At 33.0% G+C, this 23,598-nt stretch overlaps 7 protein-coding genes and 2 long non-coding RNA genes across 15 annotated transcripts in view; 4 read left to right on the top strand and 5 right to left on the bottom strand.

Annotated features, from left to right (window-relative positions):
* Positions 1–39: 39 nt before the first annotated feature.
* On the bottom strand, positions 40–1,563 carry LOC139994945 (uncharacterized). The gene is made up of 2 exons (XR_011801819.1): positions 1,444–1,563; positions 40–1,292 (listed from the first exon to the last, which is right to left on the bottom strand). It is a non-coding gene; the product is annotated as an uncharacterized lncRNA (long non-coding RNA).
* Positions 1,232–3,027, top strand: LOC139994944 (uncharacterized). Its single transcript, XR_011801818.1, has 3 exons — positions 1,232–1,323; positions 1,484–1,865; positions 2,450–3,027. It is a non-coding gene; the product is annotated as an uncharacterized lncRNA (long non-coding RNA).
* Positions 3,028–7,238: 4,211 nt separating this feature from the next.
* Positions 7,239–9,589, bottom strand: LOC139994938 (ubiquitin-conjugating enzyme E2 J2). Its single transcript, XM_072018027.1, has 5 exons — positions 9,320–9,589; positions 8,927–9,209; positions 8,279–8,513; positions 8,079–8,207; positions 7,239–8,003 (listed from the first exon to the last, which is right to left on the bottom strand). The coding sequence occupies exons 2-5, from the start codon at positions 9,040–9,042 to the stop codon at positions 7,791–7,793; spliced, it is 693 nt and encodes a 230-aa protein (XP_071874128.1). The 5' UTR covers positions 9,043–9,209; positions 9,320–9,589; the 3' UTR covers positions 7,239–7,790.
* Positions 9,590–10,448: 859 nt separating this feature from the next.
* Positions 10,449–12,292, top strand: Tmem98 (transmembrane protein 98). Its single transcript, XM_072018028.1, has 4 exons — positions 10,449–10,942; positions 11,027–11,136; positions 11,214–11,346; positions 11,415–12,292. The coding sequence occupies exons 1-4, from the start codon at positions 10,787–10,789 to the stop codon at positions 11,688–11,690; spliced, it is 675 nt and encodes a 224-aa protein (XP_071874129.1). The 5' UTR covers positions 10,449–10,786; the 3' UTR covers positions 11,691–12,292.
* On the bottom strand, positions 11,827–16,218 carry LOC139994929 (ATP-binding cassette sub-family F member 2). 2 transcript variants are annotated; one of them, XM_072018011.1, is made up of 9 exons: positions 16,130–16,218; positions 14,994–15,181; positions 14,509–14,912; positions 14,275–14,438; positions 13,966–14,193; positions 13,486–13,873; positions 13,210–13,401; positions 12,932–13,135; positions 11,827–12,853 (listed from the first exon to the last, which is right to left on the bottom strand). In XM_072018011.1, exons 1-9 carry the CDS (start codon positions 16,201–16,203, stop codon positions 12,713–12,715), a joined length of 1,983 nt encoding a protein of 660 aa, XP_071874112.1. In that variant the 5' UTR covers positions 16,204–16,218; the 3' UTR covers positions 11,827–12,712. The 2 variants fall into 2 exon arrangements, with proteins under 2 accessions (XP_071874112.1, XP_071874113.1); XM_072018012.1 differs by lacking the exon at positions 16,130–16,218 and adding an exon at positions 15,777–15,935.
* Positions 16,005–18,459, top strand: Gem2 (Gemin 2). 2 transcript variants are annotated; one of them, XM_072018025.1, is made up of 6 exons: positions 16,005–16,179; positions 16,642–16,915; positions 17,004–17,088; positions 17,197–17,355; positions 17,424–17,711; positions 18,268–18,459. In XM_072018025.1, the coding sequence occupies exons 2-6, from the start codon at positions 16,809–16,811 to the stop codon at positions 18,358–18,360; spliced, it is 732 nt and encodes a 243-aa protein (XP_071874126.1). In that variant the 5' UTR covers positions 16,005–16,179; positions 16,642–16,808; the 3' UTR covers positions 18,361–18,459. The 2 variants fall into 2 exon arrangements, with proteins under 2 accessions (XP_071874126.1, XP_071874127.1); XM_072018026.1 differs by lacking the exon at positions 16,005–16,179 and having other exon boundaries at positions 16,499–16,915.
* Positions 17,741–19,944, bottom strand: LOC139994940 (ubiquitin-like protein 4A). Its single transcript, XM_072018029.1, has 3 exons — positions 19,809–19,944; positions 18,991–19,096; positions 17,741–18,914 (listed from the first exon to the last, which is right to left on the bottom strand). The coding sequence occupies exons 1-3, from the start codon at positions 19,854–19,856 to the stop codon at positions 18,616–18,618; spliced, it is 453 nt and encodes a 150-aa protein (XP_071874130.1). The 5' UTR covers positions 19,857–19,944; the 3' UTR covers positions 17,741–18,615.
* LOC139994934 (ribonuclease H2 subunit A) lies at positions 19,916–22,174 on the top strand. Of its 3 annotated transcripts, XM_072018017.1 has the most exons (3): positions 19,916–20,054; positions 20,356–20,544; positions 21,117–22,174. In XM_072018017.1, the coding sequence occupies exons 2-3, from the start codon at positions 20,386–20,388 to the stop codon at positions 21,960–21,962; spliced, it is 1,005 nt and encodes a 334-aa protein (XP_071874118.1). In that variant the 5' UTR covers positions 19,916–20,054; positions 20,356–20,385; the 3' UTR covers positions 21,963–22,174. The 3 variants fall into 3 exon arrangements, with proteins under 3 accessions (XP_071874118.1, XP_071874120.1, XP_071874119.1); XM_072018019.1 differs by lacking the exon at positions 20,356–20,544 and having other exon boundaries at positions 19,932–20,054; XM_072018018.1 differs by lacking the exons at positions 19,916–20,054; positions 20,356–20,544 and adding an exon at positions 20,606–20,902.
* The window catches only part of LOC139994936 (uncharacterized), a 70,760-nt gene continuing 69,223 nt past the window's right edge, over positions 22,062–23,598 (bottom strand). For all 3 annotated transcript variants that reach the window (XR_011801809.1, XR_011801808.1, XM_072018024.1), the window contains one exon: positions 22,062–23,491. Coding sequence is in view for 1 of the 3 variants with exons in the window: in XM_072018024.1 (XP_071874125.1) it covers positions 23,424–23,491 (68 nt within the window). In the remaining 2 variants the exon portion in view is untranslated. The remainder of the gene's footprint in view (positions 23,492–23,598) is intronic.

The following is a 23,598-nucleotide window of genomic DNA, read 5'->3' as shown; positions in this document are numbered from 1 at the left end:
AACGGCAACTAGCGACGCCCAGTTTGTCCGATTGGCTAAAAACGATGTCAACCGCCAATCTTTTGGCCAATCAACATACACCGGATGTTCGTTTCGATCTTTTCGACATGTTATTCCCTCCACTATTCCTCTTCCATATTAGAAGGACACACAATCTTATTTCTTCTAACGGAATGTTCAATTCGATTTCTTATGTTTATTTCATTCTGATTTATAGCGTTGAATTAAGAGGGGATTTTTAATAAATTTTGAATAATCGTGTTGTATGAATAGATTAAGATTCGAGGACAGAGGTCTACCTGAATGTGGTACCTAGTTTAATGCTTCCGTTGAGAAAATAGATCTCTTCCAGCCATTTGCATAATAATTTACTAACTGATCTGATACTAGTTACTTCCCTATTTCCCTTCCATGTTAGAAGGATATCTTACTTCTTCTGGCGAAATTTTCAATTCAATTCCTGATGTTTGTTTCATTTTCACCTATAATGTTTAATTGAGAGAAAATTTGAAATAAATTTTGAATAAAGGTAGAAGTTCGGTTCAATACATTACCTGATTCGATGTTCCCTTCGGAAAGATAAACTTCTTCGATGCTTTTATACCATAAGTCACCAATTGCATTGATATGTACCGGGTTCTAAATTATAAATTTCTATCGCACAACCCGATTTTGCAATTACGCATCAAAAAGAACAGTCAGTTAGCTTATAGTCTATAAAATACACTTGTACAATGTTGATTGTTTTGGTTACCAATCTTATTACTATTGAATTAGGTTAATAATATTAATTCAATTGTACAAAGGGACTTCGAAGCCGCGAATATAGATACGTATTACAATACCAAGAAAGATTTTTTCTTAGAAGGGAAAAAAGAGTAGCTGCTATCTCTTCACTTTTCTCTTTTCAAAACGCAGTCGTCAGTGAATTGGAAGCGTACTTGTGATCGTAAAGCAGCCGACCGGTAGCTGGAAGACCTGTCACATTCTCCCATGGTGATCCCAGAAATCTGAGAAACCACCTAACCTAAACATAGCGACCCACCACGCTTCACCGGTTTATTTACGAACGCGAGAACTCGATGGAAATCCTGCCATCGGCGTCCGTGACTGTACTATGTTTTTCTACTTCATTTTCTTCTTCTGTTTCTTCTTCTCCGTTTCGTGGATAGAAGACTTTTTAATTTAATACATTGATAGTGTTATATATTCATTGATAACGAAAACCGCCCAAAAATTATAGTATCAGATAAGATTTAGGGAACTTGCTCTAGGCTTACGTTGATTAAAATCTGCAGCAAAGTATTTAGAATAAGTTTCAAGGTAAGATTCATGTGAAGATAATATCTACTCATTACATAATAAGGTAAGTTTTCCATATAAGTATAAATCTTTTCCAATAAGTCAGTAATCAATAAATTTCCAATAAATCAGTAAGTTTACCATAAGTTTCCTAATTTTGAAACTCTAATGTTTCATCCAGTATCTAGCAATTTCTCGTCTTGTCCAAAAATCAGCACAAGATAGATATATACTTGAAACGAAGAACGTTTGGAAGCTGACAAGGTGGACGGTCGAGTAGGCAGATAGAGGCTATGCAGGGGCTAGATACGGTGGAAAGGTTAAACATCTGTTCTCTGTCTTTTCCTACTAAATCACCGCAATTTCTGTCACTCCTTTCGTTTTCCCCCAGGATGATGAATCGTCCGTCGTTAGTGCCAAGTACGACCACCACCTCCTCCACTCTCCTCACTCGCACACCATGTATATATATCTGTATAGAGGCGATCCAATGGCACGGTGCTCCGTTTTACGCGGCCAGTAAACCGTTTTGCGACGGGCTGCGCCACTCCAATGGGACGAAGGTAAATACACCGGCAAAGGAACCACCCTGCTGGTTATACTTCGTCGCAGGCATATGTCGATAAAAATAGAAACCGGCGAAATTTTCATCCATTCTCTAACTGAACCTTCAATAACGCAGCGTTACTTAAAAGTTGCATATCCATGTATCATTGGGCAGACTGAAAATCATAGGTGTATAAGATTTTCAATTTAGTTAGGTATTTTCAATCTTGCAAGTGTCATAATTAATTAAATTATAAATTGTATACTATGATCCGTATGTATGATTTGAATAAGTGAATATTTATGTAAATTTAAATTTCTATAAGCACCTATAACTGAAAAGATAGTTGTATACTTTAAATATTTTATATAATTTTGCATGCTATGTGCTGACGATACATTTTTACACCTTCAAGTTCCTCATAAATACATAGTCTGCCAATCAATCATAATTTTCTTTTATAGAAAAGATTAATTTCCTTTCATAATCTATAAAAACAGAAATCTAATTAGATTTTCAATCTGATTTTCTTAATAATATCTTATTAATATTTATTTATTAAGACATTAACGATACTTTTTGGCCAAAGAAGCATTTCAGTTTGGACGGAAAAAGTATTACAGGAAACGGTCCCAGCTGAAAACCGGAGGCGGGGTAACTTAATAAAAGGCGCGTTCTCTAAGCGGGAACATCGACATACATAATTCGGTAGCCGATTTAGTCAAGCTTTCCTGTGGCATTCTCGAGGAACACAAATACCAGTGGCAACTAATTAAGCCGCGTAATGAGCTCGTCCCCGCCAGTTAATTATTTTTGAAATCGTTTTTTCGACTGCTGAGGAAATGGATACCAGGAACGGTTTCCTCGAACTGTTCCTAATCGACTCACGACCTTCTAAATCACACTGCTGCATCTTGTACCAATTTATACAAAATGACCCTTTGAAGGATTGTTAACTGCATGCTTCCTTCTGATATAGTGTAATTAATAAATATTTGACATCTTTTTTACAAAATTGTGAACAGAATTGTTAATAAACATGAAAAGAATTATTTTCTCAGTATAATACTAGCTTGTGGCTGAAGTATTTTAACTGCAAATATTGTTATGAAAAAAAGTATAGTAATATCTAGTTACAAATTTGAAAGTTTAGTAAACTTAGATTAAATCTGACAACATAAAATATAGAACACAGAAATGCAGAAAATTGAATTCCTTCATAGAATAATGTTGGGTCTTTATACAAGATCCAATTGTCTGGACACTAAACAATTGTTTGGCCACATACTGCTTCTATGACAAAAGGCATCATAATGAGTGTTGGTTGGGATCTTGCCGCAGCCAACTTATTCACTAGACATTGCTCCTTCTAATTACCATCTTTCCAATCGATGTAAATCTAAGGATATAGATTTATATTATATCTAAGGATATAGAATGAAATAGAGACACGTCGCGGACATGTGCGTCTTATTTTCGCAGGATTTCAGGCATGACCAAAGCATCCTGGCGCCTGGTTCGATGATTTACTTGCAGGAGGCGGTCTCCAGGCGAAAAGAAGTCGGGAAAAGGGATGTTGGGATCACTAGAGAAGGAGCATATGAACGACTTCCTTATTATTTCTTGGTTAAATAAATTGCTGTTTGCTTCTTTTGCGGCATATTTTCATAGATTAAGACGGATCTTCGTGAAACTGGTGTACAGGAAGCTTTCGAGGCAGCTGCACTATTGTGCAAGCTCACGCAAGCAACACGGGATGCCACGAAATTTTGATTTACCTCAAAGATTTCTTGAAGTCATTAAAAATCTGTGACTTTGAGCGGAAAAGAAAAAATTAGAACATTAAAATAATATTTAACCTAGATGCATTTCAGTTATATTAGAAATTAGGAATTGTTTATGTTGGAGAGAGGAAAATGTTGCGAATTACTTACATTGAAAGTTTGGAATTATTCATATTAAAAAATTAGACATTACTTACTGAAAACTTCTATTACCAGTAAGATAAGTATTAAAATAAAATGGTACCCGATTACGCAAAACTAGAAAAATAAAAATACAAGATGTATGTATTTCACTTAGAAATATGAAGAACTATGAAAATGTAGAAATATGAAGTACATACACATTCAGATATTTTTAAATAACTAGTATATAGTTACCGAATTTATAGATAAGTAACCTAACGCCCACAGTATTTACAAAATTTAATGGTTATTATGACTATATACCATTTGCAATTAATAGTATGTCGAGTGCAACAACATCAAATCTTCAAATAGACCTATTAATTATTATCAGTTTTTAGTCAATGTGGGAGTCAAACCACAATGAATATGTACCTCATATTTCTAAGTTTTTGAACACATACATCTCTCTTCTTTGTTCTTTTAGTCTTACGTAGTCAGGTGTTATTTTATTCTAATATTTATATTATTTAAACCTCTTTGATATCGTCGAAAACCTACAGTTAAATGTGCTATAATAAAAGCAATAGCCACATTCCTTTCCTAAATTCATCGATTTAGGCACATGAACTTCTTTTTTGCAATTTCTATCTCCCGCCATTTTGCCTTTTTAATATGCTACATAGCCTACAACACTACTATGACGGGCATGAATCGATTGAGACCTGTAAAGTTAGAATTGATTAAAGTTAAGGCATTTTTAAATTACAGGAATTCGAATAAACATATATATATAAACATATGCATATACACATATACATGCATACATTAAGACCAAACACAATACTCTCCTCCTAATGTAGTCAGTAAAAATTAGAAATCTGGTAAGCTTGACTGCCAACGCTCAAAATTAAGAAACGGCGCCCAATCTAATCTCAAACTTATTTAATTTCAAAACCAAATTACTTTACATTTCTTAAAAAAAATATAAAATTGGTTAAAAAATAAAGAATTGTTAGTTCAGGCTTCCCTTACATTGTTTATATTAATTATATTAATTCCTCAAATTATCATAATTCAAATATTCTTCGTTTATTATTCTAGTTGATATTCATTCATCTACGTTCGAATTCCGAGTACACGGCTCCAGAGGCAGAAACGAGTAAACGTAGAATCGGTACGAAAGTAAAAGACGGCTTCACAGGATGCATCCTTCCTCCCGACCGCACTCAAACAAGGGAGCATTGAAAGAAAATTCTAACTGTTTACCATCCCGGTAAACTGCCACTGCTCCCATTCCCTTTCTTCCTTTTCGATCGACAAACCGTTGAATGGTTCTTTAAACAATCCTCGAAGATGCTACATACACATACACATATGTATGTCGATCGAATTTTAATCGTAACCCATCAGGTGTATCGATAGTCGATAATACTCGGTAATACTCTATAAAAATATTTAATATTATTCCAATGAACTTTATTCTAGAGGACATCAAATTTGTGATTTTTTAAAAATAACTTATGCTAATTTTTAATAATCTTCGCGCTTTAAAACATTTTTGGATTTAGCTTGTTAGAAACTATCACATCAAACTCAAAAGAAGTTATAAATTCGTTATGCCCCAAAACGAAGTTCAGCCAAATATTCTTCAAATCGTAAATCGAAGCTGTAATTAAAAATACGAAATTAAAGTTAAAAAATTATTTCAAAAAGGATATTTGGATTCGAGAAATAAGATGTTCTTGAATATTTGAAAACTAATAATGAAATATAAATATTTCTTTTAAATTTCTCTAGTATACTGCATTTTTCTGCGTGTTCGATATTGTGACTATGTAAGTCAAATAAGACATGTAATTATATTAGCATCGTTGTGATATGCTTTACATATATAAAAAATTCGATGACTATTTCTTTATTTATTATAGTATATTATATGTCTGTATATAAAAAGGAAATAGATGATACACAAAGCGTAAATTGTGTGACGAAAAATAGATCCGAAAATTGTATCACGTCGACATCTGTAAGTGTCAATCTTAAACTACAACCACAATTTTTCGCCTAATATAAGGTAGCTATATTTTATAATCATATATTATTTACACATTGAGTAATAAAATAAAAGTAGTTTTTCATGTATACGAGTGAATAGAAGTTATGTAACTAATATACATTTGTAAATTTTATACGGAGGCAGAAAATTATAATGAATGTCGATAACAAGTGAAAATACAACTTACTTCAGATTTTGTTTTATAATTAAAAGTGAATGATTTCCTCTTTTATCAATAATTGAACAAAATTAATCTAATTGGAAGAGAAAACGATCATTTCTTTGTAAAAATAACGCACCAGAAAAAGAAATACTCATTAGAACGTAGAAGTTGCTTTTAAACACATTGCATTTCAAGATGGCGCGAGGACATTGACGAAAAAGAGCGCGAAAGTTTCATTTTCAAATTCTGTTCGTATTTCAATTTTCGTATTTCAGTGTTAATAAATCATTCTGGGTGTACTACACTGGTTGTTCACTAAATTTGTTGTTAAAATATTGGAAGTATTTGAATTCTTAAAATTAAGTAAATTAATCAGCTTGTACATTAAATATTTAAAAATTTTAAATTATTTCCTTTTTCTTTTCTTGTTTTTTTTTTTTTTTTTTTTTTTAACAAACATATCGAATAGCAAGGAAACAAAAAAATAGACATCTTTTTTCGTGTAGAAAAAGTATTACATTATTTTTAATCCATAAATAAAACCGACGCAGTTCCTTAACATAAATATCGTTTCACGGATTATATGTCAGTTCTGTTTCTATGAATATAGTTTCGTACACATTACCAATTGTTAATTACTCGGTAAAGTACAATCGTAATGTGTTAATCTGCGAGTTACAATCAAATCTCATTTTCTTTTTCTTTTTTCTTCCTTTTTTCAATCACGCCGGGTGACAGGAAAAGTACACTACGTCCAATAAAGCGATGATAACCGATTCGAACGAAACTTCTGAGCAAGCTGAGAACACACAACATGTATATTCAAAGAATCGATTTCTCTAAAATTATCTCTCGAAACAGTTAAACAATGAATACTGACACTGATCTATTGAATTTCTTTGCTTCTTTTTAACTATTGCACACGTCTTACTAGTCTACTACACGTATTTACAATATCGGCACGTTTCATCAATGATACAAGCTATTCTCTACTAAGCTTAGTTCGATTCAGTTAGAAATTTTGACTTAGTTTCTCATTGGCACATCGCAGAGACGAACTTCTAATTATTTGTAAACATATTCGGGAAGTTTTTTTTTTTGTTGTTGAAGCATCGTGCGAAAAGTCCGTTGTGGATGTATGGAAAGAAAGATCAAGAATAGAAAGCAGTAGCAAGATTTGAATCTTCGCTGATTTACTTATAGCATTGGGAAGCTCCCACGAATTTACCTTATTACTCTATCTCTTTCAATTTCCCTCTATCCCCTTCTTATATCCTTGTACCATGTACTTACATAATTGTTCAAATAATCACAAAATATTTATAGTTCAGGTTAGTTGAACTACACTTTGGAAATTCGCATAACAGAACTTGACTGAAAGCCAATGTTAATCCGAAATTCGATTCGAATCAATTAACAGCGTTATGATTTGTTTTTCTTCCTTTTTTCTCTTTACAACTGGATAAAGAACTGAGTGACATTTTGTTTCATGATAAACGCTCACAGGTAGAATCCTTTCGGGGATTGTTACCGTAGTTTCGCGATTACCACATTTAAAATTTGCGAATATAATACACAACTCGTATTTTACAAGTAACTTTGTTATAAAAATCTATTAAACGCCCGTGTGGTGGACCAGCATACTCGAAAACTAAGAGGTTAAATAGTACCACGTAGATTCGATATGGACAAACAGCCCCAAATCAGTTTCTAATACCTTTCATCAAGATCTGCACGCATCGTTATCACAACATTTTTCCTCGTTCTTTTTCCTTTATCGAAAAGTATGCTATGCATTCATTTTTCGTTCACTTATTCCATGGCGACGCTCCATAATACGTACTTTACTGTGAAAGCAAATGCTGCGAATCCTATAATGACAACAAGATTGGTGAGCACACTGTACAATGGACTTTGATCCCTTTGTAGTTGATCGCGTAACAGCGACGAAACTTCTGAAGCCGTGGTCTGATGCCTTGCCTGTTTTTCTAATTCTTTTCTGTGTTCCAATTCTGCTTTTATTGCCTATGAAACATAAATTCCTCTACTGATCTATTTGGTATGGATCAAAAGTATATCATTTTGTAATATTAATGATACCTCAACAGTTTCTGGAAAAAGTTCACAGAACAACTTGTCCTTTAAATTGTACTCTAAACTCTGTGCAGCAAATTGTTTTTTCTCGTGATCAGATGTATTGATACTACCCATGGTAGGGCTATTTTCAATCTATCATAAGACAATACATTAGTATTGGATATATTAGAACTTAATTTAATTATTAATGACTAATTACATACCATAAAACTAAGTAATCCTGTAAGAATAGTAGATACACTCCACGCTGGATTCCATGTATCAGGATGGAAGTCAGAAATAGACAAACACAATCTTGTATTGACCTTAAATCTGCCATTCGGAGTAGTCATATAAATGCTAGGAGGCTGGAATGGAAATTCTGCTGGAAATATAAGTTTTCCATGATAAAATCCTCCTTCATAGGGAGTTTTTTCTGGACCCTTCACAACATAATGCCTAAAAAACATCATACAGTATCTATGTATAGGCATTTATAATGACTCACAAAAATATTAGAATGCTTATAGAAACTTTTTATGAATATACTATGTTATAGAAAACATTTTGAATTTTCTTTGGGGGATTCATATTAAGATCATCTTTAATGTTTATTATATGTTTAAGATGGCTGTACATTCTGTATATTAACATTTTATTAGATATATGTTTATTAATCAGTTCATTAGTTTATTAATCATTTTTTAATCAGTTTCAAATTTTATCATAGTGTGTTGTGAAATTTCAAAATGTTTTATGCAACATATACAAATATACATAAAAGTTTCCTAAGGCAAATGTCCAAATACTTTTATAAGTCACTATGTATAACAGATTATCTCTTAATATACAAAAACACTTAAAACACATACCATTCTAATATATTCGAGGGTACTGGCTCTGCAACAACATATGGTACAGGATCCTTTTTAAGACGTAAGTAGTCTTGCTTCAGTCTCGCTGTTGCACTGTTCGTTGTCCTATTCATGTTGTATACAAAATGTTTTGTGAATTCTTTCTAATTCTCTAATCAATTGACCTTTACTTTTTAACCTCTCTGTTTTAAAATATATTTCTCTGAACACCTTTTTACAAAACTTTTCTATGTTGACTCTTGGACAAGTGTGACACCTTTTGTTTAAATTTCACACTGAACTAAAAAATGTATAGAAATTACATTTCACGTGATAACTTGAAACGTTGATTTTCTTAAATTTTTAAATGTATTGTATTGCTTGGATATCACGTTCAATGTATTACCTTACCTGGTAACCGAATAAAAAAGAAATTTACAACTTTAAGAAAGATAGGTTATATTCTCTTCAAAATTCGGCAACGTAAATACTGATGAGTACGCAAGTTGAACAGAGTGGACTTGTCGCGAAATCGTTCGTGATAATCTTGCCTTTTCACTTACAGAATATTCACGAATGACACTAAATTTGACAGCAACTCTTTCATGACAGAAAACATATGACTATGAAATGCACTGAATTATTTCATTTCGCAACAGTGCTGCCAAGTATTATAATATGATTATAATTATTGGCTGATCGATTGATAAATCATTTTTCCTTTGCTATTGAATTATTTGTTTTATTTATTATTTCCTTTTCATTAGTTTATAAAAAAGTTATGATGATTCAAATTTTGTTATCGATGCTTTTAAGATTTCGGTAATGATTATTTATTGAATAGAATTTTATAGAAAATATAATTAAAGAAATAAATTGCATTCTATATTTAAAAAAATTGTAATTATAAAATTGTTAAAAAATATAGAGTAATTATACATATATAAGAATTAAAATGGGAGGCTTCAGGAAATACAAGTTTAGATGTTTGAATTTCTAAAATAATAAGTTTAATTGATAAGTAATTACAGAAATTAATTGTCACTCTAAAACAAAAGTTTTTAAATTCCTACTTTCAAAAGTTATCTTTTCGTTTATTAATATCATAAATCACAAGATCGATCATTTCCAAAAATTCGATGAACTTTTAAACATCGATTAAAAAATAAATCTACGTATTAATATTTTATAAATGTTATTATTACCATTAAGGAAACATTGTTATTAAAAAAATGATCTTTCCGAAACTATAAAAGCTATGTTCGCGTAATAAATAAATACTAAATATTTTTTGTAAATTAAATGGGATAACTGTTAACATTCGTTCATAGTTTTAGTATTTGTTAGAATTCCCTAGATATTAACTTTCATAAGAAAATAATCACACAGATCCAAAAATGTGTATACATCCATAAAAACATACTTCTAAAAATGTAGTAAAGAAATTCCTACCAAAAATTCCTTCTAATTTTTAAATAAACAAAATGAGAAAAGAGGAGAACTTATTTAATACTTCATTATAAAAATTTTTCTATATATTTACTTTCCACTTTTTACAGATTTACCGATTATGGTCATATTCTTCATAGATTTCCTCTGTATAGGCATGGAATAGTACAAAACCACCTGTTAATGTGATTCCCGAATTACATAACGTGACTTACAAAAGCTACAATCAGAAATTATTTTTTATGAATAGAGCTTAAGATTCGTGACAGTCTCCGCCTCCCACCGACTGTCACCGGGAAACTCGACGCTGTTTACAGTTTTGACACAAGAAAAATAGTTGAAACAGTATTCATGAACTATTTAAAAGGATTTAGTTAATTAAAAGGTTCATTTGAACGAAGTAATTGAATTGTCAAACTCATCTGAAAAATGAGTTCTCCGGTGTCTATAAGTAACACTGGTCCCACAACTAGTGCTACAGGAATGGAAACAGTAGTAGCTGTTGCACTTGGTGCACTTGCTGCTGTTTTCCTTGGTGCACTCTTAGTATTATTAGTTATATGTAAAAGACAAAGATGTTACTATGTAAGTTGTATACTATAAGTCATATATATATATTGTATATTCTCTCTTATGAAACATGGTTAAATCTGTACAATTACATTTCAGAATCAGAAAGACTCTCCAGATCTAAGCTCAGACTTGCTAGAGGGAGAAAATTTCTCTGGTTTAGGCTTAGATGTTTGGGAAAGCGAAGAATGGTTAGCGGGTGCAGAGAGGTATAGAGAGTTTGTTAATATCTAGAGATGAGACTCTGAATTAGTTACTCAATGGTGAAATTTTATGGATAATACAGATGGGTTGATGATGCTACTGGTTTAGCCCCACTATGTATTGCTGTATTAAGATCGTGCCATGCTTTGGCTTCCAGTCTTACTGCTATTGCAGGCACAGTAAACAGTAAAACTGTCCCATTGGAGATAGTGGATGTAAGTGTATACTTCCTTATTCCATAGTAACACTCAATGCTAAGAATTTGTATATTTGTATTCATTAGGTTGCCAGACGTATTCCACCTCGAGTTGATGATGTGGTTAGAAGCTTGTATCCACCATTAGATGCAAGATTATTGGAAGCCAGAGTAGCAGCATTGGTACTGGCTGTTACACACCTGGCATTGGTGACTAAGCATGGAGTGTCCAAGAGTCATGCTAGAAAATTAGCATTTATTGATCAAGCTTTAAGTGATATGGATTCCCATTTATCAATCTTAAGGAATGCTGCACTGGCACAGGAGGTGGCTTGTTCTGTTCCAGCTTCAACACCAGTTTGACCTTCAGTTTATCTCCTAATCCACAAGAATCTTCACCAGTATTTACAGTTTCTATGTTTCTCATGGTTTTGGGTCCTTATACTAGGCTTTATTAGGCTCTACGTGAAATTGAAGGTATACGCAGCATTACAAAGTGTTTCATATTATGTATTTCTTTTCCTTTTTTTATTATGTCAAGGTCCAAAACCCAATAGTGCAACTTCGAGTTTTCTATCGACAATATTCAGTGTATTACATTTCATGTAATCATAGTTGTTACAAAAATGCATACATTACTTCCGTGGCGTATTAAAAAATATTGTAAGATATATAATATATATAGATTTAAACATTTTTCACGACGAAAGAACCAGAGATATACTACTTCTTGTGATATGGATATCCGTGAGACTTTAGTCTTCCATGATGTTAATACTAGATCAAAGTATTTATGTATAATGTCAGATAAAAAGTTCTATTCGAGAGAAATCGTGTCGTTTTATCGATTATATTAAGTATTTATAACTGTTTGTACACATCCATATATTTTTTTATATACCAAGAATCAAATTAATTTATAGCTAAATACGACTTTATAATAAAGCTAAATTGCAAGAAAAGAATTCGAGTATTTGTTGTGTATTAATAATACTTAAACGTGTTTTATTTATGTAGTTCTCTTAAGTAATCTATTTATATATATACATACATATACATATACATGTGTGTAAACATATATATATGTATATATATGTGCAATCTATAATTTTTCGTAGTACAGTAGTAATGTCGGATCTCTAAATTAATAACATGGCAAACATCCACCATGAATCGATATCGCCAGCTATTACAGAGTAATTCACTGCTCATTATTTAAATAAATTAACTAAAAAATCTTCGATTACTGATAAACGCTACACAGCAGCGCAAACTCAGTAATAGACACAAAGATGTCCGAAACAACAAGGACAGATTACTATAACGGAGAGAGAGAAAATATACTTGGAAAAAAATTGGACAAAGCATATTACACATTATTCAAATTATTTGCTTCTGTGCATCTCCTTTTGTCTCTTCTGGTTGTCACTAAGCACTTTGGTCTTCAGATGCTCTTTGTAGTCTAATATATTTCCACTCCATTTCGTGACTGTACCATTTTCACAGACCCAAATTTCCTCTGCCACCTAATAAAACGAATAGATATTATATAATCAAATGATTAATGGATTATATACCTAGTCTTTTTAAACGGCAGTATATACCTGATTGATTAATCTGAAATCGTGAGACACAAGCACCATTCCACCATCAAAATCATTAATTGCATCAGCTAATGCATCAATTGTTTCCATGTCTAAATGATTGGTCGGTTCGTCAAGCAGTAATAGATGAGGCACTTGCCAAGCTAACCATGCAAAGACCACTCTACAACGTTGACCATCGGACAATTGTCTTATTGGACATACCTATACACACAAAAAGAAAATATTACTTTCTGAACCTCAATGATAGATACTTAAGCTTTTATAAATAATTATACCTGCTGACGACCGGTTAATCCGTAACGACCAATGATTTTCCTCATTTCTTCTCGTTCTTTAACATCAGGGAAGGCTTTCATCATATAATCCAAAGGCGACATATCTAGATCTAATAATTCATGTAAATGTTGGTGGTATCTCCCGATTCGAAGATGACTGTTCTTACGTATCATACCACTAGTTGGAACTAACTGTAATTATAAATTAATATGTAATTTTGTATACATAAATATTCCTTTTTTAATTTCCGTAGATGGTGGTTAATTGGAACTTACATCTCCATATAATAATTTTAAAAGAGTACTTTTTCCAGCTCCGTTTGGCCCAACTAATGCAATTCTGGTGTCTAAATCTATACCAAATTCTAGATTTTTATAAATCCAAGGTGAATCTTCGTTGTAACGAAAACTAACGTTTTGAACCATAATAACAGGGGGTGGAATAGTTCCGCAAGAGGGAAAGTAGAAGTTCAGTACTTTGTCATTGACTACTTTTTCTGTGAGACCTTGTGCTACCATCTTTGCCAGTGTTTTTTCCTTAGATTGTGCTTGCCTTGCTAGTTTTGCAGATCCGTGTCCAAATCGAGCTATATAATTCTTCATGTGTGCAATTTGATCCTGTTCCCAATTATACTGCTTCACTTGATTCTCCAGTAATTCCATTCTAACATAGAGAATTCATATTAATATTCTCATTTGTATTTAACAAGAATTTAAGTTTCGTTGATCTTTTTGTTATGTCTAATTTCAATTTACCTTGTCTTCACAAACGCTTCGTAATTACCACCATAATATTTTAGTTGCTTTTTATTGACATGGATGATATTTGTACAGATGCCATTGAGGAAATCTTGTGAGTGAGAAATAATGACCAAAATTCTTTTGTATGTTTTCAATTCTTCTTCCAACCATACACAAGCATCCAAATCTAAGTGATTGGTAGGCTCATCCAGTAATAATAAATGAGGTTTCACGTATAAAGCTCTGAAACAGAATAAAACAGCCTTAATAGATCACTGTATACATATGCAAACTCTTCTATTCACAGATAATTAGATAGTTAACCTTGCAAGAGCAATTCGCATTCGCCAACCTCCAGAGAAATCTTTGGTAGGTGTTTTCTGCATTTTTGCAGTGAAACCCAAACCATGTAAAATATGAGCAGCACGAGCTTCTGCCGTATCAGCGGACATATCCTCTAACCTTTCATAGACATCCATGAGTTGTTCCTATTTAGATACAATCTGTTAAATATTAAGTGTCAGTAAAAAAAGCAAGATATACAAAGTAAGAACATACTTGAGCATCTTCTTCTTCGCATTCTACTAGCTCTTCTGCCAGTTTCTCTAATCGTATACGCTCCTCATCTACCTCCATCACACAATCTAAAGCTGTTTTATCGCTAGCAGGCATTTCCCTGGTCAGATGAAAAATATCAATCTGATCAGGAATAGGAACTTCTCGATTTCCAAGTACAGCTAATAAAGTAGATTTCCCAGAGCCATTAAGTCCAAGCAAGCCATAACGTCTGCCGCAGTTTAATTCCAACATAGTATCCTGCAGCAGTTCACAGCCATGGAAAGTAATAGAAAAATTAGATATCTTTATATCACGACTTCGGGGGTGTGAAGCCAATGATCCTGTACACGAACGTGCTTCAGCATTCAATCTTGCATCTGCTTCCAGTTTTATACACAGTGCCTCTATAATAACATCAATGAATCAAACTCTCAATTACAAGACCTTTGAATACATTTTTGCCTTTTAAAGACTTCTAATTTTACCTTCTGCACTAACAGGCAACCCATTGGTTCCATTTTGAATGATTCCCGCTCCAGGACTGGACTCCTTACCATCCTCCACAGTCTTGTTCTGGTTATTCTGAGGTGGCTTCTTGCCTGATTGACGAGCTTTAGCTGCTTCCTTCTTTTTCTGTTGCTGTTTCTTTTTTGCGTCGGACGGCATGATTCGTCTGAAATTCGATTAGATACTTGGAGCGTCGTTTCAACGTGGTATGAGATACGTGGTACAAGATACGTGTTATGTAAGCCGGAGGTTAGGAACACGATCACACGTGCGTTAGAAAGTAAGATCGGAGCGAAGTAATGTCAAATTCGAAAATTGAAAAACTTCCACTGCCGTAAACGGTTCGTTACATGAGCCAACCAATGAGTGCGACGAAGAGATACATAGGCAAGAGGGAGACAAAACAAGGCGATAGAAGAAGAAAGAGAAAGACACATATAGTGGGCCTGGGATACAGAAACCGTGATTCTTATTGCATTTCTCGAATTTCTTCTACGGCCAGATTTAAAATTACCCGATAAAAATAACTAACTTATTAATGTTAGTTGTGCAATAAAAATAAGAAACGATTAACAGGGGAAAAAGAAAGATAACAGGAAAAATAGAGACGAAGCACTTGCAATTGAGACAAAAGAAACTTCGATTATTTTGCGATAGTAGCGGATGTTGGAAAAATTCTTAGAATTATTAGAAATTACTCGATAGGATGTTTATAGGTTATATTGGAGTAATGATTTTATGGTAGATTCGAGAGTTCTTACCTAGTTGTGCGCCAAAAATCGAATGATCCGTGCAATACGCAAACACACGTGCATGGATAAAGGCAAAGCCGTCAAAGCGACATCATTCGTCAAATAGAACTATTTGCTGTGGCAACTTTCCTCACTCTGCCACCAGAGGTCTATAGCATGCGAGACTTTTTCGTTAGTGCTTCGGCTCTAAGCGCTTCCTACAAATATACAACTATATGTAAAGATACAATGTATACAACTTCCAAAAGACGTCTCCTTATCCCTTACACACTGTGAATCACAAACACGACTATGATTACACAAATGACTCGATCATGGACTTACTCAGACGTACCCACCTATGTGGGTGTACTTGTACTTACCGACCTGGCTTGAACTCAGACGGGCATATATATCCTGTATGATAAAAGACGTATGTTACCCAACAATACAACATACATACATAGTTCTATATATATACATATATCATTTATTACTCGTAATGTGGTAGACAATTTAAACAATATATTTCTTTTTAATGATTCAATCGATTTGGACAAAATATACATATATTCGAAGAAATTGAGGATCATAAATTCAGGTGTTGCGCGTTTTTCATTAATTATGTAAATGTGAATGCAGGAAGCAAAAATTGGATTATTCATATTTTCTTTTCAAAAATTATAAAAAATAAAAAGATTATAAGCAATTAAAAATCGTAAAAACCGAATGTATTAAGCTAAAAGCTTAATGTTAAAAATAAAAAGTTCTTTTTCTTAGTATTCCTTTTTTATTAAATAAAACGGCAACTTTAACAAAGCGTTTATTGTCATTTTGAAATACAAAAATGCATAATTTTTTTACACTGCCTATATTGCAACTTTTTAAATTTTAGTTGCAACTGTCATGATCCTTGGTATTTATATTAAAGGGTGACCATAACCTAATCTGAAAGAAACAATATAACCTATAAATATACTAACATAAATGTTGTCTCCCACGAATAAAATTAATCTTATCGAATGAAAATTGGAAGTACCTATCTGTTAAACAATAAACAAAATGACAGATTATTTAAGACAACCTGCTTTCGATGTTGGAGAAATTGACGAGGATATTAATTTGTCCTTGCCTCCAACTTCCGGAGAAGAATATATAAAAAGAGTAATGTAAGTAAGTTTCCAGAAAATAATCATAAAAAAATATTTTTAATAATTAGTAATCGAGAATAAAGAATTTTATATAATATTACTACAGAATAGAAACACAGAAATGTGCTGATATTGTAGTAGCTGACATTGATAGAAAACATTTTAAAAAACCTACGATTGATATTGAACCTGTAAGTTTGCAAATGGATGCTTTAATATCATCTGTAAAAGAAGTATGAATTGTACACTAGCCAGAATTTGGATAATGTATAATAATCATGTAAACACAACCTTATAAGTTATCAGGCTGCATGGAGGCACCACCATGGCTGGGCCCTACGCTTGATTGGCAGTTATGTCAAGTGTCAGACTTTTCCAATATCAGACTATACATAAGTCAATTGAAAGATGAAATTCAGACATTGAAACGTAAATGGAAACCTCCAAAGATCGATATGGTATATATTAAAGTACTTTTCTACTAGTTGCATGTTTTAATATTACTGTTAACATTTTAATCTTACAGCCAAGTATTGATGATGAGAAAGGTTGGATCAAATTCTGTTCAGGTAATGATGAAGAAAATATACGGGTTTCTCCAACATTGGATGTTATTTTTTCTTTAAACCAACCAATGGTAGAACAAATATTAGAATATTTAGTTGAGCACATGGAAACGTTGAAAAAGATTGAGTACAAATTGGGTCAATGGATATATGCATTGCTAGTTGTTCTAGAAATGCCACTAACTCCAGGAACATGTTCTTGTCTGCGTTCTTTGGCTAGAACCTGTTCTGTCATGCGTGCAAAATCGGTAATAATGGATTACAAATAACACTGTCCTTTATTTTTTAACAAATCAGTTTTATTGCGTATATTAAATTTGCCATTGACATAAATCAGGGAGTGAGTTAAAGAAGTAGTCTAAAAAGAAAGATACAATTATCATTTGTATTAAAAGAAAACATATAAATCGCTTACTAATTGTTTTGTAGTTAACGTATCTTATAATAAGGAGAGAACCCCAACTCCAGTGTCGATTTAAATGAAAATTCTGAGTCTGCATATCTTAAATACATACTTCTAAATTAATTATTAATATTATTATTATAAATATTTTAGGATAGTACTTGCCATAAAGTGAATAATTTATATTTAATACATTGCATAAAAACTAACATGAACATGTTAACATTTTCACTCTTTGTTGAATTTATTATTTTTGTATTTAATGTTATCAGTGAACACAGAAAAAAGAATTTATTACAGTCCCTAAAATTTCATTAAAATCAGATACACAAAGTTGAGGCCCTCTCCTTATTGATCTTAACTTTACCCGCTTCTTCCCTTTTTTCTATTTATTTTTTTAGAAGAAACTGGAAGTACATGAAATAGGGGCACTGAATTTATTTATATGCCTAGTTGCGCGATACTTTCGCCAATTGGACTTGGCCGATCCTTGAGACCTTTGATCTATTTTTTTTTATTAAACTGCAGTTACTATTACTATACTTTATGTACGTTTTAATAAATTTAATAAAATCGACCTTTTAATACATCTATATCTTGCTCTTTACACGTCTTATTATTTACGATTATTTAAAATATACTACTGGTTATCAGGATATAATGAGGCAACGTTTCTTTCTAATTAAATAAAAGTGTATTACAATAATCAAATAATAAGCGAGAGAAGTTGAAAAACCGAAATTTTATTCTTAGGCTATATTCTCTTGGTCCTGGAGAAGTGCAGTTGCTAATCGTTCTAGATCATCGTAACTAAGGTTATTCACTTTATTCTTTAGGTCTTTTATCAACTCATTGGTTATCGACTCAGTTTCTGACTCTGTGTAATAATGCCTCAGAACTCTAGAAACTTCATCTCGTAAGATATATATGCCAGATTTGCTGTGTGAAGCTCTTCCCTCGCTAGACCCTTCCTCCGCCTTTTTAATAACCAAAAGATTTAACTTGCTCCCATCCTTGATTCCTGGATAGAAACTCAATGGGTTTTCATCTGAAATATTTTTACACTATTGTGTTAGACTGCAAACTTAAAATTCAAATGTTTTTTTTTATAGTTTAAATTTTACCAGCTAATGTCTTGCCCGTAAGCAACAGTCTCTGATGAGGAACATCTATGCCCAAGAGGTCACTGACTTTATGTTTTAACTGAAGAACTGTGTCTGAAGGTGTAATCTATTAAAAAACAAACAATTAATTAATAATTATTTAGAATGACATGAAACCTGTTTAATCAATGACAAAATAGGTTACAGTAAAATCAATGACACAGGTTTTATAAACAGGAATTTAGACTGACAAAAGCAATAACTGACAACAGCTATGATCAATATGCAAATTTAGACATCTGAGAGTTATAGTAGCATAAATCAGTCCACTGTTAGCTTTCATAAAATAGTGTTCTGTGTTTATTATAAAAGATTGAGTACATTTCTTCAAGTCATAAAATTATATTGTGGCAGAGATTAAAGTTGTAACTTAGTTAATTACAAAGCTAAGAGGGCAATATTTTTAAAAGCTGAAGTATATGCAATATGTGCAAATTCTCAAAATCTTGACTTACACCACTATGATTTTCAACCCATCATTAGTGTGTATACCACTCAGAAAATATGTATGCCAATGATTATTATTGTCAGTCACGGAATCCTGATTAACGAAAACAGTTGGTGATACTAACGTTACCCTATTAAGACTACTCTAAATAAAAAAAATTCAAAAAGTTAATCTCCTAAGATGTGCAAAGTATTCTATCTGTAGGTTAAAAAAATTTCTAGAAACATCGTCAACGGCTCATCAATTGAATAGATATATCGCGCGACGTTTCTCGTTGTAAATAGAAAAATGGAAAATGGAAAAAATGGAAATCAAGCTGTTGTCTACTCACGTCAACAACGCATTCTTTCCCTTGAAGCTTCTTCACGATAACTTTCATGGTGTAACGTGCACGCCGGAGCGTCCTCAGACCAACACGACTGTGTAAAATCAAATTCTTCTCAAGAACGAGACCTTTAATGATACCGATAAGGATTCGAGCATTTTATTGTGAGGTTATATTTTGCGACACACGATATTACTAACACACGGCGTCATCAACTATTTCTACCGAGGACACGCGTACACATGCACACAGGTAGTCAGAATCCCTTGGTGCGAGGTCGATACTGGGCGAATTTTTATCGATACATGAGTTTCATCGAGATAATTCTATTTTTTTCCTTTCTTCAAAATATCATTGAAATACCTAATTAAATATTTGTAAAATATTTTTAATTATTGTAAATTTCTTAAGTTTGACTAGATTATTCTCTAGCAATTTAAAAATGTGATGCTCATTTGGATTAGAGAATTGTTTATCATACTTCGATACGACCTATCGATATTCACGTTTGCGATTTTGGCGGTTAATCTAAATACTGGCATTCGGTTTTGAGGTTATATTGGAGGAAAAACGCGCGAACGTTATGGAGAACGAAAAGAAAATGATAGATGAAGTTGAAGAAACGAAATTAGAAGAAAATTGTGTTAATTCTGAAAAAGATAGTAAGATTACCTGCAAAGAAAGCCTAACCCCGTATTTCAAAGCTTGGGATCATAGTATCAATAGAGTTCACTTGTCAGATGTATGTATATATAAAAATGAACAATATGTTTTATTTACTCTAAGAGCTTCTGTTTTCTTATCATTTACTTCAATTATTATTTTCTTGAGATCATAGTGATGTATAGGTTATTGAATGTTAACTATTAACTATTAACATATCATCAATTTGACCTTCTGTTAATAATTAAAAGAAGAATAGCATAATAGACTGTATTTAAAACAGCTTCTAACTGTTTGGGAATTATGTAACTTGTAGTTGCTCTTTTGAAAACATAACCTAATAAGATTATAGAATCATTATTAGAGGAGCCTGAAACATATCATGTATTTTAAAAACATTTGTAAAAGCAGTGAAATTATACAAAATTCCATAAAAAGTATGATTGGAAAGGAGCAATTCAGTATATGGATATATACATATATATATATACTACAATACAAGAATATAGAATAAATTTCTTACAAATAAACATCGTTTAATTGTTAAACCATTGATGATTTTAATAGTACACTCTGAATTCCTTCACAGATAATTCATTTTTCAAACTAATCAAGTCTCTAACTTGAGTCCTTATTTGTAATTTCTTCTAGGTACCGCAAATGTGTCGGGATGAACCATGTCAGCTTGGTATCGATGAGGCTGGACGTGGGCCAGTCTTGGGACCCATGGTTTATGGGATTGCCTATGCACCTTTATCAGAAAAGCAACTTCTTGTGGATTTAGGTTGCGCAGACTCCAAGAGTTTGACGGAAGAACAGAGGGATGCAATTTTCGACAAGATTTGTAAGCAGCACAAAACAATAGGTTGGGCTGTGGATGTCATATCCCCTAACATTATCGCGAATAACATGTACCGTCGTGTCAAGACCTCCCTGAACGAAGTTTCTATGAATTCCGCGATTGAACTAGCCAAATTGGTGATTGAAGCTGGTGCAAACATCACAGAAATCTATGTAGACACTGTAGGCGTACCGCAGAAATACCAGGCCAGGTTGGAACAGATTTTCCCGGATATAAAGATAACTGTCGCAAAGAAGGCTGACTCGACGTATCCTATTGTCAGTGCTGCCAGTATTTGTGCTAAAGTTTTGCGCGATCATGCTTTGAAAGCTTGGCAATTTCGCGAAGAGTTGATAACGACCGAGTATGGAAGCGGATATCCGAATGATCCGGAGACTAAAAAGTGGTTGTCCGAGAATGTAGATCCAGTATTTGGATTTCCGCATATTGTCAGGTTTAGCTGGTCTACTGCTGAAAAGATTCTGGAGTCAAAGGCCCTGTCCGTTGAATGGGAAGAAGTGGAAGACACAGGGAATCCTGGGGAACAAAAGATTTCCAGATTCTTCGCCAAGTCGCCGGTTAAATCTTGCAAGCCACAGAACAAGCGACATCAGTTTTTCACCGAAAGATGCCTTTCTAGTACTTCCAAATTATGATTTTCTTTGTTTACAGTACGAATAGTACATAGACACGCAAACATAGTATCTTATAATTAAGAAGTTATTCTTTGATAAAACTAAGACTTATGTCTGATCCATTGACGTAAACGCCGCTTTATTTATCAGAACGTTAAGTTAGAGATAAAAGTCGGTTCAATTTATGTACATATGTACAAAGTGCTCTTACAGTAAAATACGATATGCAGGTAGTGGTTTCTTTTTATACCACCCTGTGTATTTCACTTGTAATTAACAATTAGGAATGTTATTTAGCGCAAAATGTTCTTTGGTAAAACACACTCTACATTCACGCGCATACACACGGCTCGCAATAACTTCTAGGGTAACATATCTCTGTTGATTAATAGCGACTAGATTGATAAAAGCTACGACGAAAGAGAACACTCTCACCGGGGCTAAAATCTTTGCTTGTTCTCTCGCGTGACTGGACGATAGAAACACTCGTGTACAATTAGAATATAAATATACTCGGCGTTCGTTCGCTCGTTCGTTCATTCATTCATTCATTCATTCCGGTTGATTATTAATCGTTCGTTTATGCTTGCGATTTTTTTTAATAGTAAGAGACGAAGGAGAGGAAAAAAAGTACGTAAGGGCTGCAATTTCGCACTCTCGAGAGTTTGAAGATGCTGAGATGAACGTAGATTTGTAAACTCTGCTCTTTGTGTTATATCAACGATTGAATAGTTTCTTTAAGTAACCATGATCATGTTTTCTTTAACGAGACTATACATCTCTTTGCATCTTGCTTGAGAATCTGGGATTTAACACTATGACGCCGCTGACGCGACACTAGCTCCGCCATATAAGCGTTAACTTTGTGTTACTTCTTAAATTCCATTAACATCATACAAGGTTTAATTACTTTTATTACGTTTCATTACTTTTATATTGACAATCAATTTTATATTATTGTCGAAATTAAAAATGCAATCGGACACGAATTTTTGTGCATTTGCAATGGTCATCTTGCATTTTGGGTTAGATAACTAATGTAATTATCTATTTATTACTTTAATCTTTTTGTTTTTCATATATTTAAAGTTACTAGATTTTTCTACAAGTATAAAAAAATCATTGTTCGTCAATTTGGAAATTAGCCTTTCGTTATAGTGTTAAAAACGGCTATAAGCTATAAGAAAACGAAACATGGAAAGTATAAAAAATCCGTGCAAGATGCAGGGAGATTTACACACCCGATTCAGTAAGTACGAATTTACGCGTCCACCCATTTTCTAATCTCTAATATACTGACGTATATCTCTGTTAAGTATATTCTCTCGCCTATATCGTCGCTAACTCCACTAACTGCGATTATAAAAAATAGAAACAACACGGATAATTTAGTACACCAGTGGTCTCCATAACACTTGTTTTTGGAGGCCTGAAAAGGATGAGCACAAAAAAGGACGCGGCACCATGTTGTGTGTGTCCTTCTTATCGTAGAATCAATATACTCGTCATCAGCAGGAAGATACACGGCGCTAACATGCTGCTTCCGCTTCCTGAAACAGAAATGAAAAAGCATTGAACCACGATGAATCTCAACGAGCAATTTTTGTCGACGAATCAGGGACAAGGAAAAAATAAAATAAAATAGAGACAGAGCGAG

Source organism: Bombus fervidus, chromosome 15, assembly GCF_041682495.2.
Source record: "Bombus fervidus isolate BK054 chromosome 15, iyBomFerv1, whole genome shotgun sequence".
Lineage (NCBI taxonomy): Eukaryota > Metazoa > Arthropoda > Insecta > Hymenoptera > Apidae > Bombus > Bombus fervidus.
The sequence above is the reverse complement of the archived record's forward strand: the minus strand, read 5'-3'. Positions and strand labels throughout refer to the sequence as shown.